At 64.1% G+C, this 18,557-nt stretch overlaps 1 protein-coding gene across 4 annotated transcripts in view; it reads right to left on the reverse strand.

Moving 5' to 3' along the window:
• The window catches only part of OLFM1 (olfactomedin 1), a gene marked incomplete at its 5' end in the record, with an annotated part of 36,114 nt that extends 18,598 nt beyond the window's left edge, over positions 1-17,516 (reverse strand). The window contains 2 exons of one of the 4 annotated variants that reach the window (XM_080820487.1): positions 2,716-2,865; positions 17,286-17,381. In XM_080820487.1, the coding sequence (XP_080676613.1) occupies positions 2,716-2,865; positions 17,286-17,381 (246 nt within the window). Of the gene's footprint in view, positions 1-2,715; positions 2,866-4,824; positions 4,984-17,285 lie in introns of those variants that run through there. The other 3 variants (XM_080820486.1, XM_080820489.1, XM_080820488.1) reach the window with 3 other exon arrangements.
• Between the last annotated feature and the right edge of the window lie 1,041 nt (positions 17,517-18,557).

Below are 18,557 nucleotides of genomic sequence, written 5' to 3' on the forward strand. Positions count from 1 at the left end.
TCTGTCTCAACCAGCTGGCTGGATGGGAAACGAGGGGTGGGAGGGGCCCGGGGCTTTTTCACTCCCGCAACCACAGCAACCCCCCCCCCACACCCCCACACCGTCCCTGCACCTAATGCACGGAGGTCCTTCTGCAGCCACAACGTTGGGAGGAGGAACACAAATGGCCTCCCCAGCCAAGAGCCCTCTCCCCTCCTGAGACGCAGCGTTCCTGCTGTGTTGGCAAAACCTACAAGAGCGGGGGCTTCCGTGGGCTGAGCCGAAGCTGCCGGGTCGGCACCCGCTCCAGATTCTGCCCTCCAACAGGGGCCACACGCAGAGCAACGGGCTTCTCCTCTGCCAGACGAGGGATGCTTTTCATGGATTTTGAGTAAGATTAAATTGAAGATTGAGAAAACCAATTTTAAAGATGCCAAACAACTCCGCTGCCCTAAAACAAAACGCAGACTCTCCTACTGTCTGTCCCACCTGGAGCGAGGACCCCCCTCTCGGGCCGGTCATAAAGCAGACGACTGGGCCAAGGGGCACAACCGGGGTCAAGAAGACCCGGGTCTACGCCCCAGCCCCGGGGCTATCCATCCTCTTTCCAGCAGGATGTGTCCCTCGAAGCCAACCAATGAGCTCAAGGTCACACAGTCCCAAAGGACACCGTTCCCCCCCAGGCTGAGCCCTTCCCGTCACTGATTCGATTCGATCTTTACAGCACCCTGGCAGGTGAGCGCTGTCTCGAGTCCCAGGCCACGCATAAGGAGACCGAGGCCGAGGCCCAGAGAAGTTAAGCAGCTTGTCTACCGTCCCACAGCGGTCAGCAACGATCCAAAGCCTGGCCTGCCTCCAAAGCCCACACTTCCAAAGTCAGGGCTGACGGCTTTTTCAAAGAGAACATAACCCGCGGCCCCAACGCGCCTTTTCCACTTGGCGGGTTGCCTGTGACCCTCAGCCCCGGCCGCAGGTCGGCACTGGGGCATCCCAGGGAACACGCCACCAGAGCCACGCACCTCAGGCAGGAGGAGACCCCACCTCCCAAGGAAGGAGCAGCCCTGCCCCCAACCCCAGCACAGTCTGAACGCAGGAAGCCACGAGGCCCTCTTTTGCAACAAAAGGCTGCTGCCCTCTGAAAACACAGTGCCCACTGGGGTATAAAATAGCGCTTTAAATCTCCCAGCCCCGACATGGTAGAGTATGGAACCAGGAAGAAGGGCCCCAGGCCTGCGCTCCCCGGGGCTCCGAGAGCTTTCTGGAATCCAGAGGGCACCTCCCCCAAGAGCTCCAGGGCGGCAGCCTGCCCCCTCCCGCCCTCCCCCCTGCCCCCCTTCCAGGTCCCAGAGGCCCCTCCCAGCTCCACCTCCTTCCTCTGCAATTCTGAATAATTAAAGGCCCAATTAGGCTTTGGTCTAGTTTAGTGTTAATGAACGTTTGCGGAATCTGCTAAATGCATTTTACTTTAATTCTTTCTAAATGACATACTGGGTGGGCTAGAGACGGCAGAACAAAGACTGCCCCTCACCCGGGAGCAGGTGCCGGGGCCAGGCCGAGCCTGAGGCCTCCGTGCCCTTCTCCCCGCACCCCCCAACACCATCCTGGGGACGACGTAGCAGAGCTGGGAGCACCCGGGAATCGTTTACCCATGCCTTAGCCTCCCCACTTTGGGAAACCGAGGCTACGACAAGGACGTGCTTTGCCAGCAGCTGTAGGAGAGGCTGCAGCTGAGCTGGGCTCAAACTGAACAGCTCTGACCTAGCACCGCGGTGTTGTGCTGTCCTCCCTCCAGCCGCCAGGGCCACGACCTGCCCCAGCAAGGAGCACAGCTGGGGGCGGGGGTGGGAAATGGCTTCCACGGGGCTCAGGCCCCGCCCCACCCCTTACTCCTCAACTGGCAAAGTCGTGTCTTACCGGGGTGTGTGTGTGTGTGAGTGTGTGTGTGTTGTGTTTGTGTGGGTGTGGGCGCGTATGTGGGGGATGCGTGGTGGGTGTATGAGACGTGTGTGTGTATGTGTGTCGCATGTGTATGTGGGGTGCGTGTGTATCCGGTGTGTAGGTGTGGGGGTGTGTACGTGGGGCGTGTGGGTGGTGAGTGCAAGGCACGTGCACAGGTGTGCAGTGTCCATGTGCATATATGGGTGATGAAACCAGGTGAAAAATCTCACCGAGTTGACATGATTCTTGTGAAGGGTCTTGAAATGACGGATTTAAAATGTGTGCTGGACCCACACAGCACTGCTGTCCGCGGCTGCCGAGGGGCGGACTCCGGGTGCACTTGTACCCCTAGACCTGCAACTGGCAGATCCCACCTCCCGTGGGCAGCAAAAGAGCCCATCGGCTGAGACCCAAGGGGCTCCTGGGGTGCTCTCTCTGGTGGTTGCTCAGCCACAGCCCTGAGCCCTCCGGACTATCGGTCTCCGCCTCGCTGGGAACAGTGGCGGGTGCGGGGAGGAGCCGCCCTTGTCCCCTCTCCCCATGCCCACGCGGCTCCTCTGCAGAGTGACCAGCAGGGTCGACTCATCTCTTCCTGCGCCTTCCGTGGGGCACGGGGGGAGGTCTCCGTCCACCCATTCATTCGTTCACAGACATTCTGAGTCTGGACACGCCAAGAAAGAGGGCGGTCTTGAAGCTGGGACAGACCGTGCAGGCTGGCCCACCCTGGGTGCTGGTGTGGGCGCACACACGCACGTAGATGGGCACAGGCGCGTGCACACGCGCCCCGCACAGACTCACCTTCTCCAGTAGCTGCCTGAGCTGTTTCGTGCGGGCATCCCGTGAACACATGGTCTGCTGGGGGGCGACCACTGTGCAGATGCACCTGCCCTCGCTGTCCTGGGCAGAGCTGTACACCTGCCAGCTCTCCTCGGGGTTGGTGGGCAACACCTGGATGCAGGGGCGGGGGGGGGCGAGAGGGAGACACGTGAGACCGGAAGGCAGCGCACCGGGAACGACGACCAGGGAGGGCTGTCCAAGTCCGACCCCTGGCAGGGAAGGACAAAAAACAGACCAAAGACACGTTCTGACCCCGGGGAGGGGCAGGAGCCCCTGAGAACAAAGGGGCAGAATCTCATCGAGGTCCCCCCGGGGCTGCAAGGAAGCTGAACAGGCAAGACTCGAAATTTTGTTCAAATTCAGGGGATTTTTCAATTCCGGGGATGTTTGGTGTCCCGGCATGTGACCGAATGGATAGGCTAGGTAGCAGGGAGGGGGGAGAGGCCGCACGCCCTGACTGAGGAGTCAGGCAGGAAAGCAGGGGCTGGTTGACTCACAGCAGCACGTAATTCAGAAACAAGATCTCCTCCCCGTAAGGCAAGCCGGGGTGGCTGGCGCAGCATCGCGACGCCGTCCCTGACGCCCGGAGATGAAGCCCCGGGGTAATAGCCGGGATCCGGCGGCCCATTAGCCCAGAGCCGCAACGACCCTACGCCCCAGCTGCCATCCCGCGGGCAGCCTGGCAGACACTGTCCGAGGAGATGCCAGCCTTCCAACTCCACGAGGACTGCTATCCACCAGTCACTGTGTGGATCTCACCAAGTTTCTGGTGACACGGGGGGCCAGCTCACGGCCAACCTCAGTCCTGGGGTTTGCCCAAGGACCACTGAGAGACCAGAGCTGTGCCGGGCTGGTGTCACCTTGCAGCCCGGCTCAGGTGTGGAGTGCCAGGCACACACACGGGGGGACGCCACCGTCCAGAAACACTCCCGGAGCACAGACCCTCCCCCGCACCCTGCCCTGTCGCCTCAGGTCACCTCCCTGCTATTTTTAGCATGGGGCTGGGGTGGAGAATCTATAGTAGCTGTCCACTTGCTTCATTCATCGCCAACCCCAGCAGCTTAGGACCCAGACGCAGGAGCACAGTCATCATGAAAGCAGCCCTGGATGTCATCCTTGAGACACGAGGTGGGGTGAACACGACGAGGGTCTCAGGAGGGGTCACGTGGAGACATCCTCCCAGAGCACCGCGCCCTGGGCAGCCCAAACCAGGTGGGAGAGAAGCCTCCTGCCCCCCCCCCGCCCCCCACCTCCGAGGGAGCCAGCCTGGGGCCCTTCCTCACATCCTCCTCCGCTCAGGGGTGCTTCCCGCTCAGCCTGGCTCACGCAGCTCCAGCCACCATCTGAGCCAGCCCTGCCCACAGGCACCCTGGCCACTCGCTACGCCCCCACACCAAGGCCTTGACAAGGGAAGAAAAAGCCACGTGGGAGGCAGGACGGAGGGCTGAGGGGACGGAGAGGGGGCCAGCACCACAGCCAGTGCCTCCCAGGGCCCCACCCCGGCCACTGCACCTTGGGGCTCCAGGACCCTGAGGGACCTGGCGTAGGGAGGAGCAGGGAAAGGAGCCTGAGCGAGTGCCAGCTGCCGGCTCCCCGTCCGCCCGCCAGCCCACTCCCCCACTCCCGCCGTCCAGTCCCGCTGGCTCGGCTCGCACAAAGTAGGGCGGGCTCCGATGGAGCCCTGGCTGGACCAGACCCGACAGGGTGGAGCAGAGGCATCCCCACCCCTTACTTGCTGAGTGACCTTGGACAAGTCCCCAAGTCCCCTGCCTCAGTTTCCTGACCTTGTCAGTGAGGGACTTACTACTAGTTGAAGGGGACTTGAAACGACAGCGTCCCTGAGGCCCCTCGAGGAAACCCAGCAAAGGAAGGAGGCGGTACCCTGAGGACCAGGGCAGGCCGCTGGCCGGCCGGGCAGCGCGGGGACGGGGTCACCTCCGCCCACCGGGGGAAGCCGCAGGGAACCCTTGCCCGTGCCCTTGGCCCTGCGCCCTGCTCGGCGCCGCCCAGCCCGGGGTCGGGGTCGGAGGGAGCGGCGGGAGGGCCCGCGAGGCGGCGGCGGGGACTTACGCCGGTGCTGCGGTCGAGCGTCCCGCCGCTGGCCGCAGAGAGCTTGGTGGTGTTGAGGCCCACCAGCGAGGGCAGCGTCTGGGACATCCAGTTGGTGATCATGGCCATGGTGCTCAGCACAACCCCGATCTTGAGCAGCGGCACCGACATCGCGCCTCGAGTCGCCTCCTGCGCCCGCGCGCGCCGGCTCGGGCTCCGCGCCCCCGGGCAGCCTTCAGGCGGCGGGCACCGCGGCGGGCAGGGGCGCCCGGCCGAGTCCCCGCGCCCCCTCGGCCCGCCGCCGCCCGCCCGCCGTCGCCGCCGCCGCCCCGCGCGCCCCGGCCATGGCTGCGCCGCCCCGGGCGCCGGGGGGAGAGTGGCCGCTGCCCGCCGCCCGCCGCCCGCCGCCCGCCGCCCGGTGCCCGCGGTGCCGCCGCCCCTCCGCGCCCTGCGCCCGCGCCCCGCCGCCGGCTCGGCTCCGGCTCCGGCTCTGAGCGCCGCGCGGGCTGCGCGCGGGGGCCGCGGCCGGGAGGCGGGGACACGGCCGGGCGGCGGCCGACGCAATCTGCCCAGGAAATGGGTGGATTTTTCCTCTCCGCTCCGGCTCCCCGCCGCCCCCTGGCTGCTGGCAGCGAGGCCTGCAAACCCCAGCCGCGGAGGGGCTGAGAAGGGTGTTCAGGGAGGAAAGCTGACCGCCGCCCCGGAGTCCTGAAACCCGCCTGCGCCCCGGTGGCCCGGCTGTCCAGATCGGTGCGCCCTGGCTACCCTCCCGGCGGAGTCAGGCCTGGGCATCCCTCTGGGACCACCCCCCACCAGAGCAGGCGGTCAGCTCTGGCTGCCGGGGACCTGCTTGGGGGTGGCTCCGCGCTTCGCAGGCCACCCTGTCACCCCCTGAAGCCCTGCTGGGAGGGGGTCTCCAGCCCCAGCCCTGGGGGGAGAGAGAAAGAGGTGTAAAGGAGAGGGCTCTCTGGGGGGGGGGTGTCTTATGCCTCTGGGAAGAAAGGATCTCCTGGCAGTGGCTGGCACCCACCAGCGTGGGCTCCTGGGTGTGGGTGGGAGGGGTCCGTGTGTGCAGGAGGGGTGCGGGGCCCAGCTCACAGGGCAGGAGCTGGGTGCAAGTTTGTGGCTCAGGCATCTCGGCCGGAGAGCTCAAGGTGCCCTACCCTCAAGGAGCGTGGCCCTGGGTGGAAGCCTTGGGGTCTGTGGTTGGGGGGCGAGAGTGGCGCTCCCAAGCCCCGGTGCTGCGGGGGAGGGGCCGGGCATTCTAGCTCAAGTGCCCGGCCTTCTGCAGTGTCAGGCCGGGACACGTGCGAGTCTCGGACGCCCGGGGCTGACCAGGCCGAGCCCCTGCACAGGGCTTTAGCCTCGCAGGAAGCTTCCAGGGGGTGAAAGGCACCTCCTCCAGTGCCCCGTCCAGCCGTCCCAGCCCTCTGGGAAGGGAAGAATTCCCCAGATCGCTGCTGCCTGGGTGAGAATAAATCTCCCTTCCAAAAGGGGATTGGGAGGGGCCAGCCTTCCTGGGGCCCCGGGAAGATGGGCACCGCCTTCCCGGGGGCTTCACTCTGCTCCGTCCCCTTTCAGAGAGGGGTCTTGACGACAGCCAGGAATGTCCTGGCCTGAGTGCGGGGTGAGACCCCGCCGCAGGGTTTCCTGATCGGCTTCGCGGAGGAACGCGGGGAGTGCGGGCGGCCAGTTCTAACCGTTGGGGAAGGGCGCCATCTCCCAGCGTGTGCTGGTACTGCAGGCTCCGCGGAGCCCCGGGGAGCCCGGGTCGCACCAGGTCACCAGGGAGGCGACCAGTGCTCTGCCTCCTTCCTCTGTCGGCAGAGGACGAACCGATTCGGAGCCCAAATCACACACTCAGATGCCCCTGCAGACAGTGGCCACCTACTTGGTGGGAAGAATTCCAGGTTGAACCCAACCCCATCTACAAACTCTCAGGCCCTAGAAGCTGCACGTACTTGCTTATAACCTGCTAGTGCAAGACATGGGGACAGCGCGCTGTGCACCGAGCCCGGGACAAGGCCGAGACACGGGGACAGCGCGCTGTATGGCCCCGGAAAGAAACTGCCCCCGCGCCAGAGCAGACCGCCGGCACCGCAACCGGGGACACGCCCTGGCCAGAGAGGAGCATCGCGGGTGAGCCACTCAGCGCCGAGGATGAGAACGCAGACTCGGGGCGGACAGCTGGCCACTGGCTGGGAGACGCTAGCCAGGGCCATAGCCCTCCTGTGCCTCAGTTTCCCCATCTGTGAAATGGGTTTGATAATAGGATCGTCTGCTTTCTCTGCAGGTATTACAAAGACTAGACGGTTAGTGGAGGCGCAGCCTTGGCACCCAGGGGGGTATCCTGCTTGGCACCAGACAAAACGTACCCAGGAGGGCCCTCCGCTGAGCCACCAGGGTTTAAGTGAATGGCAGAGCTGGGACATACGCCCCCGCCCCTCCCCCCCGAGACCTCGGCCACCCCTCCTGAGAGCTGCTGCTGCTGATACAGACACGCAAAGGCTGAAGCGGTCCCGCCTGGGCACAAAAACAGCGCCCGCCAAGCAGAGCCTCGTTTTTGGGCGGTGAGACTCCAGATGCGCAGATGTCAAGAATGAGGCAACTACAAAAAGCTCCTGATTTTGAAGAACATCTGATTTCACTTGATGTCAGTAATGTCCATAAGGATTTGCCGTTGGCACTCTAAATCTTTAGAGCACCAACTTGGCCGGGCTCCTCCCTGGAGAGACCGGAGCCCAGGCCAGTGGAGATGACAGAGATGACGCTCCGTCCGAGGGACCGGCGGAGGCCGGAAGGTCTGGGGACCGATGAGCAGCTTCGCTCCGCGTGCCTGGAACTCGCTCTGACCCTGGGCACAGCACTGGGCTGGCCTGGGGAGGCCCCCTCTGCAGTCACATCGGCGAGCTGGGGGGAGGGTTTCTGGCTGGGAGGCTGGCTTTTAAACACGCGGCTCTGGGTTACTCGTACCGGGTTGGCCACATGCGGACAGTGCCTCGGAGTTCCTGCGTGGCTCGGGAACAGAGCTGACCCTGGGAGGTCGGGGGGAAGCCAGCTCCCACCCAGCCAGACGCCTTGCAGCCCCTCCTCGCCACCTCTGCCTTCCGTGTCGGTGTTTATAAAGAAGTGGACAGAGGCACGTTCACGTCCCTCCCTCCCAGACGGTGTATGTAGCCAGAACAGGGGTGTGCAGCGGGTACAGCTGTGCTCCTGACCCACTGGCAGCCTGCCCCCCTGCTGCTCAGACCTGCACCCCTACCATCTTGGCATGCACCCCTGCCTCCCTGCCCTGCACCCCCGCCACCCTGCCCGGCTCCCCTGAACTCCTGCCCTGCTCCCCTGACCCCCTCTCCTGCTCCCCTAACCCCCTGCCCTACACCCCCTCTGCCTTAGCAGGCACCCCTGCCATAGTGTCCCCTGCCCTGCACCCCTGACGCTCCGCTGCCCTGCATCCCTGTCCCCCTACCTACTCCCCTGCTCCCCTGCCCTGCACCCCTATCACCTTGGCATACACCCCTGTCTCCCTGCCCTGCACCCCTGCTCTGACTGGAGGTTGGATGGAAGTCACTTCCCACTCATCCAGTCCCAATCCAAAGTCCTCGCCAGTGGCCGGACTCCATGAGTCAGTAGGAGAGACGACGGCTCCTCGTGCGCTGGAGAGGGTCATCCGAGAAGCCTCGAGCAAGTGCGATGTGATTTAGAAGGCCACACCGTATTTCCCAAAGCAAACTATGAATCGTTGAAGATTGAGGCATTTGGATCACAGGCCCCTGGTGCCGGCCAACCCCACATGCTCCTGGGGAGGAACTTAGATCCCAGTTTCCACACGGTCCCCCAGAAGCAAGGCCTCACTTAGGTTCACAACACGGCAGAGCCCCGGAGCACTAATGGAGCAGGCGCGGAGCCCCGGACACCCTCACGCCGGGGGCGCGATGTCCCTTCATCGTGGTGGACGCACCTGGGCGATGCTTTCCCCGGGTCAGGCTCAGAAAGACGACGAGACCTGTCCGAGGTCACCTGGGACACCTGCCATTCCCAGGACCAAGCCCCAAAATGTGGGGGCCCTCTGCCTGACAGTTGTCACGGTGTCTGCTCCCGTGGTCATGACAAAGCAGCACCGGCAGACGGCTTGTAAGCAACAGATATTTGTGGCTCACAGCGGTGGGGGGTGCTGGGAGTCCGAGGGCACAGGCCGGTGGGGTCGCGTTCTGGGGGCGCCTGCCTCCTCGCCACGTCCGGGGCACTAGGCCTGTCGTGTTGGCAGAGTGCCTCCCAAAGGGCTTCCCGAAGGCCCCGCCTCCCAGTGCCGTCACGTTTTGGGGTTAGGATGTCAACATGTGAATTGGGGGGGACCAGCCAGGTCTCTATCGTCCAGCCTTGACCTTGGCGGACTCTGCAAGTTCACCAGCACACACGGAAACAAGAACGCCGGCCTCGAGGGCCTAGGGTTGCAGAGCTCTCAGAAGGAGGGCCGACGTGACGTGCCTGCGGAAGGACCCTCCTGCGGAAAGCCAGAGGGGACGGCGCTTGGGGGGTGTCGGAGCACGACCTGACGAAGGCCCACCGCATCCCCGTGGCCAGCGGGGAGGAACTCGGGGCGTCTCCGTGCCACAGACAGAACACGGGTCCACTCTGCTCAGGTCGGAGCCAAGGGATACCCCCAAAGAACCAAGTTTGGATGCTCTTTTGCTGTTAGGAAACCGTGCACATTTTTCTCAAGCTCTCTGCACATAGCTGGGGTGGGGGAAGAGGGAAGACAGACGTGGGAGACGCGGGGGGTCCATGCAGAGCCGTTCTGCTCCTTCCAGCCGTTACGCGCCCTTTCCGCTTGCTTTCCTGCTGGCGAAGAACACCCTGCAGCAGGGAAAGGGTCTGGTCTGGGGCCGGGCACCTTGGGGGGAGCCCCCGGGTGACCTGAACCCCCTCTCCCAGCGGCCATGGAAGCCCACCACGGGCAGCCCAATACAAGCATCCCCTTGTTCCGCGCCCTCCACGGCCTCTGGCTTGACCCCGGCGGGACGGCGGTGGACAGGGTTACCGCTCCTCACACCCCTCCCAAGGAGAGGGTCCCCTCCTGGCCCAGCCCCGTGCACTTGCCGGGCCCTCTGTGGGGGAGGGGCTCCGGCCATAGCCGCTGTGGGGCTGGGCCGTGTGGAAAGGCCTGACGTGCGCTTTGCTGCGGACGCTCTGCTCTCTGGCCGACCACCGGGACAGCATGTCCGGAGCGGGGCTCAGAAGACCCAGGCCGGGGCTCCACCAGCCGCCGCCAGCCTGCCCCACACGTGCTCCGTCGCTCCAGGGGGCTGGCCCGTCCCAAGGTCGAACCTCCTCCCAGGCCACTTCCTCCCACTGGCCACGAAGACTCAAACTCCTCTGAGGTTTGGGGACTCACGGTGTCTCTTCCAGCCCCGAGGGGACAGCAGCCGCCTCCCGGAGGGGAGTGCTCTGTGACCCACAGCTGTCCCTGGACCTGCTTCTTCCCTGAGCCACGACACCCCCTTCCAGCCCTCAGTCCTGACTCTCTGTCCGTCCAGAGAGCTGGCTGCCCATGGCCCCTCCCTGTTGCCCCCCACACTCTCTGCTCCCGCTCTGGAAAGTTCTATGCCGCTTTCATAAACGCTGCCTCAGATTGGCTTGCGTCCAGACCGGGAGGCCACGGCTGCACGTCCTTCTAGTTGCCCAGCAGAAACGGGGTCCACTTCTGGGAGAGGCCCTTCGAAGAGCCCAGACGAGATAACTCTGCAGGGCCCTGTGGGCTGAGCTCGTGGTTTTCGGGGATCCCTCACGAACATCACTGTTTCCCGCTGTCCATTAAGGGAAGTCCCTGTAACTGATTGAGAAGGACGGACTCGTTTCTACGGAGTCAATCAGTGACCCTGACACGAGCCCACGGTTCCTGACGTGGATCGGAAGGTGACGGAGTCATGGAAACATCCGAGAGTCCACGCGCGGTCCGGCTGTGGAGGCGGAGGCCCCCAGAAGTCACCACCCTCTCAAAGCAGGACCTGGGCTCTGCCACACATTCCTCCCTCCGAGCCCCCACTCTGCCCTTGGCGATTAGGACCCTCTGCCCCCTGGGCCCGGACTTGGCCTCAGAACGCTGCCTGGCCAGCTCCAGTAGAGGGAGGATTGTCCCCGGAGAAAGAGAGTCCCTCGATGCCATGCCCCCGGCGCCCTCTCCCCGCTCCCCACTCACAGCTGACCTGCCCCTGCTCCTGCCTCTGCATCCACTAGACGAGGCCCGGAGGCTGGGCTTCCCGGAGATCTGGAGCCGGGGTGTACCGGGCAGGGCAGGAGCCCAGGGACTCACCTCCGCGGGCAGCGTTTGTTTCTGAAAGCCCATCCCCGCTTCTGCTCCGAACCCCGCTCTGCTGTCAGATTTAACACCAACACCCTGCGGGCTGAGCTCGCTATTTATAACATGTCTGAACACACCTCTGTTCTCTCGTCAACCCTCAGACACCCCAAGCATCACTTGAAACAAGCGGGAGTTGCTTTCTTCGAGAGCCACACTCGAGAGCCATCTCGCACCGGGAGAAGTCTCCGCCGTGCTCGCTGGTGCCGCGGGAGCGGGGCCGCTCGTCGCGGAGGGGGGCTGCGGATGGGCTTCCGCCCGCCTCTCCCCAGGCTGCCCCGAGGCTGCCCACTCTCCTCCCGACTGACCCACGGACTGTAGATGTCATTAAACCCTGCATACGGACCACACAGGACCAACCCCTGTCGCCCGGATCAGAGCAAGCGGACTGGAAAGCTCGAGTCTTTAAACACCGCCCGAGAGCAAAGAAGGCACCTTCCCCCTCTGCCATCTGGCCCTCGTCTTAAGATTCAACCCGGGCCCAGGGGTAGGGGAGCTGGTGTTAGCAGGGTCTGGTCCCTCCTTCCCCGGGGCTGCGTGTGTGATGCCCAGAGCCTCACATGGTGGGACTGGGACCGCCGGCCCGTCCGCGACGAGCAGCGTTGGCTGAGCCTGTCTGTGTGTTCCTGCGGCTTCTCGGACTCAGCCCTCAGGCGGATGCTGGGACCCGCAAGGCCGTGCAGGGCAACCTCCTCACACCTCACGTCATTCCCCAGAGGACTGAGAGGAGGGGCCCCGGTGCGCTCTCCCAGACGCCCCCCGGGGATGGCGACTTGCTCGGGGCCGCCACCCTTCATGGCAGGAAGGAGACCACGACATGGACACCACCCCAAAATGTTTGCGGAGCTCTGCCGCTCCCCTTCTAAAAGCTGAGTTTCCAGGTCAGAGCACGGGGCCGGCCGCTGGAGACTCGGCCGACCAGACGCCCCGGGCGGCCCTGCAAAGGGCTGCAGGTGTGGCTCGGCGGCTCCAGGCCCCTCCTGGCTGCCGCTCATGACCTTGAGCCTTTCCCTCTGCTTTTCACGCTTCCTCTCCACCTTAACGGAAGCATGAGCCTGGCGTCTCAGGCGGCAGACAGATCTGGGGCGCACCAGGGCTCTGTCACTCAGCTACGTCCCCTCCAGCCTCGGGGTCCTCGGTTGGACCGTGAGGACGCTGCACGGGACCGCTGGGCTTGCCCCCTGCAGATCCAGATGGCGCTCCTGGCAGGCAGTGGGACTCGGGGACACTCAGCCAACAGTCACCCTCCTTGCTGGGATTAACCCTGTGCCGGAGGGTCCGGCGAGTTTCTTGTGCCTGTGACCACCTGGAAAGCAAAGGGACCGGCATCTTTGCTTCCTGCCTGCTGCCCAGGGGCCAAGCCGCCTGGACGGTCGAGGGGGTGTCGCCATGGGGAGGACCCGACAGCGGCTGCTTTCAGAGTGTGAGGAACGTCCTCGGTGCTCCTTTCAGAGCCAAAAATTGGCTCCCCTGCCTGTCAGCCTGGCTGGCCGTGGCCGTGTATCTAATTCAGTTTAGCTAGTAATTAGTTTTGTATTACTTTCCACGGTGATGTTAATACTGATTACAGGGCCTGATAACTTTAGTAATAAATACAACCCAAGGCAGAAAATTACCTTTCTTTTTATTGGGGAAGGCGGAAGTCAGTGGAATGAGAAGCAAATTGCTCTCCGTGATTTGCCAAGGAGGATTTACAGCTTTGTGCCGTCCTGGTGTCCCAGCGCCTCCCTGCCCCCAGAAGGGGGGCCCACCTGGGAATGGGGGGCGGTCCCCTCCCTGCTCCTCTGTTGGACCAGCCCTACGGCCGGAGGGAGCCTACAGACCCTCCTGAAGTGCGGTGCGTCATGAACTAACTGGTTCGGGAAAAGACCACAGCGCCCGAGCCCCCCACCTCCCCACCACTACCACTAGCATCCAGTGCAGACGAGGGAGGCCAGGGACAAGGGCAGCCGGACAGGAGGTCAGTGGGCTCATCCGTCCAAGGTTAGACTCCAACAGGTCACAGAACTGGGCTGTTTTATCCTCATTAAATTTGCTCAGGGAAGCGGGTTGTGTCTTCCCCTGTGGCACAGGCAGAATCTCCGGAGAAGAGAACGGATTTGGTGTGATGGGTCCCAGCGGGGTTCTAAGGGACTAACCCCACCCCAGCTGTCCCGTCCATGCATGGAGCCCACCCACACCTCCCCCAGGGGAGTCGGCTTTGCTCACATCTGGACTCCGGTTCCGGGAGCAGCCCTGACAAGCACAATGACACTCAGCCCTCAAGTTCACTGTTCACAGCTGGAAGCTCTTCAGGGTGTAGGGCCGAGGCTTGGCGTCCTTAAGAAAGGCCGAGGCTGGCTATGGACAGGAGCCCTGCTTCTCTGTTAGAATAAACTGGATTCCTCCACACACCCTTCCTCCTGCGAGGTCAGCCTCCACGGGGAGCCCCCTCTGCCCCCTGCTCCCGCCCGCCCCCTGCCCCGGCTCACAGCTCAGGACCGCGGGCTGGCACATCGCCTGCTCCAACACCAGAGCCCTGGGTGCACACATTCTCCTGCCTCTTACACAAACCATTACGGCAGAGCCTCGGGTCTTCCCACGAAGCTTGTCAGCCCAGACGCCAGACCACAGGGTTCGGACACGCTCTGTACCGCGAGCCCAGGTCTGACTGTGCCAAACCCCACCGGCTGGCCTCGGAGCACAGCACGCAGTCCGGGGGCGGGTTAGCAACGGGGCAGGACGGGGTCTGGTCGGGGGACGACGTCTTTGAGAGGCATCCCGTTTTTAAAAGGTGGAAGTTCATACTAAGAGGCTAAGAGCTTTTCTCAAGGTCACCCCAATGGCGCCTGGTACAAGTAAGGGCAGCCGAGTGAAGGTCGTTACTACAGAGCACCCCCTCATTTCACACCTTCCTATGCAGACAACATGCCCCTATTGCTGGACCAGATGGGCCTGGGGCTCAGGTAGCCCCAGCTGCCCTTCTCCCCCAGGACAGAGGGCTCAGCTCCCCCCACACCCAGTATCCCCCAGGACAGAGGGCTCAGCTCCCCCCACACCCAGTCTCCCCCAGGATAGAGGGCTCAGCTCCCCCCACACCCAGTCTCCCCCAGGACAGAGGGGTCAGCTCCCCCCACACCCAGTCTCCCCCAGGACAGAGGGGTCAGCTCCCCCCACACCCAGTCTCCCCCAGGACAGAGGGGTCAGCTCCCCCCACACCCAGTCTCCCCCAGGACAGAGGGCTCAGCTCCCCCCACACCCAGTCTCCCCCAGGACAGAGGGCTCAGCTCCCCCCACACCCAGTCTCCCCCAGGACAGAGGGGTCAGGTCCCCCCACACCCAGTCTCCCCCAGGACAGAGGGCTCAGCTCCCCCGCACCCACGGGAAACTCCTAAGGCGCTTCTCAAGGAGCGTGAAGCACCAGCCTTTGATTGGAAATCGAAGAACGAGACCAAGTCAGGCGTCTCTCCGACTGAGGACAGGGTTCATGGGGCCCACCCGCCTGGCAGGCAGTGAGCCGTCCATCACTGGCTGGCACTGGACCGAGTGGCTCATCATACGCGAGCTGTCGGGAGGACAGATGGCGCGGCCACGTGCTGCTCCCCCCGGCCCCGCCCCTCGCTTCCTTCGGGCCGCACGCGTGAAGCGCAGGTATGAGCTTCGCCTTTCTGGCTCCTTCCCACTTGAACACGGGCTGACCCCCATCACGACGGCCCCGGAGCCTCGCGTGCAGAGCTCTGGAAGGGTCTGCAAAGTCTAAGGGTCTGCACTGTCTAAATCAGTGGGAGAGGAGCAGGACGGGCGGGAAGACAGACCCCTCAGGGCTCAGCCTCCAGGGCTCAGCTCTGCGTTGGCTGATTTGAGGGGTTCACCAGCTTTCGGAGCTTTGTGCACGAGGCCGCGAGGTGTGGCTTCCCGGGTTGAATCACTTCAGGATCAAGAAAGCAAGACTCTTGAGTGTGGATGTCCCCAAGCAGCTCTCAGATTCCGAACAGCTCGGTTCTGGCCCACACCCGCTCCCCTCTTTGCTCCCCACCTTAGAGGCTACTGATCAAGGGAACAGGCCCCTGGCCCAGCCCCCATGGCACGGGGGCTCCTGCCACCGGGACAGGACCAAGTCGAGGGGACCTCTGGAGCTGCTGGCCACTCTCAGAACCTTCCTAGACTAGGAACAATCCCAGTGATTTAAGCTGGTTGAGCCTTTGTTCTAAAATCCCACCCCAGTTCAGGACAATAGGCCTCCACCCGACAGAACTCTGATAGCCCAACCCCAGAGGCAGCCCAGAAAGGGTGGGGCCATGCCTCCGGGCTGCCCTGAGGGACACAGTCCCCCGAGACAGAGACATCCATCCGTAGCTCCGCATCAGAAACAGGAAAACAACACCATTCCCTTGGCTGGTGCAGGGGGGCGGGGGCCGGGGAGCCGACCTGGGTCTGGAAGGGGGACCTGATTGCAGGAGGAGAGGCAGGTGTGTAGGCAGGGGCTGGCTGACCCTTCGCCGGGGGAGGGGGTGGGGGCAGGGGGTGGCACGACCAGCAGCATGGCCAGGCAAACCCTTCGGCCACCCACACAAAGCTTCCAACTGAAGTTGAACGGAAAGTTTCTTCCCAGAACAGGGGATCTTTAAAAAGATGCCAGGAGGAGACCGCCGGAGTACAGCCGTCTGTGGTCAGGGTGCCTGGAGAAGGCCACCGAGGCTTGGAGGGCCCTCGGGACAGCCCCTTCCGGGGCCCCGGAGAGCTAGTTATCTCGTTCCCAAAATGTCTCCATAAGGCATGTGCTCCCAATCACCCCCTGCCCGGCTCCCCTCTGCCCGTGTGTGCTCATGTGTGTGAGTGCGTGTGTATGCACGTGCGTACGTGCAAAGATGTCCATCCACGGTGCACAAGCCCTCCGGCCGCACTCTCCCCGCGCCAAGAAAACTTCTCTCCCGGAGACTGTGCGGAGTCTCTGCAGGGAAGCCGACTATCTGGGGGCACCGGGGAAGGGGTCTCCGAGGGCAGTGGGAGCAAGAGAAACCTCCCCCCCCGCCCCCCCGCCCTTCCCCAGCAGAGCCGGGAGCCAGCAAGGGCTTCGAGGCGGAACAAGGGAAGCTTGTTCCAGAGCCTTCTCTCCTGTGATCCACCTCCTGCCCCCTTTGTTTCCTCTTTTACCCTGAGACGGAGGGAGACAGAGGGAGGAAAGGAGGGCCAGGGGCAGCTGGGGCTTGTGGCCAAGGTGTGGGGCCGCCCGTCCACCTCCTGGACCAAGGGGCCAGCATCCTTCAGCTCCGAGCGTGGCACAGTGGCACCATCGAAAGGGCGTTTTAATGTCACTCCTGAGCAGCCGGGCTCCTGAAGCTGGCAGCCTCAACCCAGCACCCCGGTGCCAAGCAACACCCCCATTCCAGCGCTCTCAGACGGCCCTTCTCCTCCTCCCAGCCCTGCCAGCTCAGAAATGGATTTTTTAAAATGGAGAATACCAGCCAGAGACAGGCTTTCTACTGATACATTGTTCAGGGCATGGCAAGCCCACTTAAAATGCCCAGCAGTCCCCACACACGCACACGGCGGCTTGCCACTCACACTTCCTGCCGCGCATGTGGTCACAACCCCCCCCCCCCAGGGCTCCGCGCGGAGCCCACAATGCACCCAGCCCGGCACGCACTGTCTGGCCTCCCCGGCACAATTGCCACCACCACCTGCTTGGGGAGCCCCAAGGGCAGTGTTCTCCCCAAAGGCAGAGATGCTCTGTAGCAGGGGTGTGGGGGTGGGACTCAGAGCTACCTCTGGAAACGCCAGGAGCTTGGACACCTTGCTCGGCGTCCTCTCCCTCCCCCCAGATGACAGTAGCAGCTGGAGGAGCCCCTCGTACTGCCCTTTGAACTTCTCGGGGGAGTGGGAGGCTGGGGGTCCTGAGAGAGAGGGGGCAGCCTCACAGCGGCTCAGGGCCGGCGCTGGGGGTTCGGGAGGTGGGGGCGCGCAGCAGTCTGGGGTCGGCCGCACCCCTCCCTCCAAGCCCTGCGCGCTGCACTCTGGCCCCTCCCCAGCCAGGCGCCAAGCTGCCAGCCAGCCGCTCCGGACTTCCCGGTCCCCGTGCGCGCTGGGCGGCCTCCGCGCTCCCTCACCCGCTCGCGGGGAGGAAAATGGCGTTGGATGCACGTACTTGAGTGAGTTCCGTGCCCATCAGGACGAGGAAGAGGAGGCTGAGGAGCTTCCGGGCCGGTTGCATGTCTCGCTGCCACCGCCGCCGTCCTGGCATGCAGGAGCCCTGGTGCTGGCGCCGGCGCTGCGTGGACGCGGACGCGCTCCCGGCTCTGCTGGCCCCGCGCCTTCAGCACCCGGAGCCTCCGCTCTGCATGGCGAGCGCGTCCTGCGCGCTGTCCCCGCTGTCCCCGGGCGGGGCGCGGCCCTGCGCGGCCCCTCCTCCTGCGCTCCCCCACCCGCTCCGGCGCGCCTGGGCGGGGGTGCCAAAAGTTTGCGAGGAAGGCAGCAGAGGGACCCGCGCGCCACGCTCACGCGCGGGAGTGGGGAGGGCGGCGGCGGGGAAGCAGGCTGGGACAGGATGTGACATCAAAAAGGCGGGGGAAATTTAACTCGGGAGAGAAGAGTCCATCCTGGCCGGCTGCGGCCGCAGGGGCTCTGGACCCCAGCGATCTGGGACGGGGGTGGCAGGGGGCGGGGCTGGGACCAGCCGCCGGGGGAGGGTCTGGCCTGCCCGCCCCGCCCCCGGGGGAAGCTCGACATCTCCAGGAGGAACTGAGACGGAAGGTGAACATGTCCTTAGGTGTCAGCGTTTAATGAGACGATAATACACTGACGCTCAGACCCTGGAAGGGGGTCTCGAGGCAGGCGTGGGAGTGGGGGGCGGCAGGCAGGGCTCCCGAGCAGGTCATCTGCCGCTCACATGGGCCTTCTTCCTGCCCTCCTGGGTGGTCAGCATGGGGGCGCAGGTGTCCTGGGGCTGCGTGTGGGTGAGGGTCTGTCCTTGGGTTCGTGGTTAGTGTGCATACATGTGGGGGCAGGTGCACACAGGCTGGAAGGGTCCCCCAGGGGTCTGCATGGTGTTGTCCGTCCTGTCACCGGACGCTGTCCTTTTACACGTACTCCTTGCCGGAGATGCCAGTCTTAGGCCAGGGCAGCTTGTCCTGGGGTTCCCACTTCCCATTTAAACCCCTTTCTGGGGAGAAAAGTCCCCAAGCACCTGTTTTCTGAGAAGCTCAGGTGACAAGGGATGCTTGGAGACGTGTCTCTCTTCTCCACTGTTCAGTGCGTAGCTGTTGGAAAGTGCCCTCTGGGAAGAAGGCTGCCAGCGGCGAGTGGGATGGCCCAACCTTCTCCCATCACAGATGCGGAAACGGGAGTCCTGGTGGGGGTGACAGCATGTCACCCAAGGAGGGGCAGAGCCAGGATGGGATGCCAACTCTCAGCCTGTCCC

This window comes from Martes martes (assembly GCF_963455335.1).
Source record: "Martes martes genome assembly, chromosome: 12".
NCBI lineage: Eukaryota > Metazoa > Chordata > Mammalia > Carnivora > Mustelidae > Martes > Martes martes.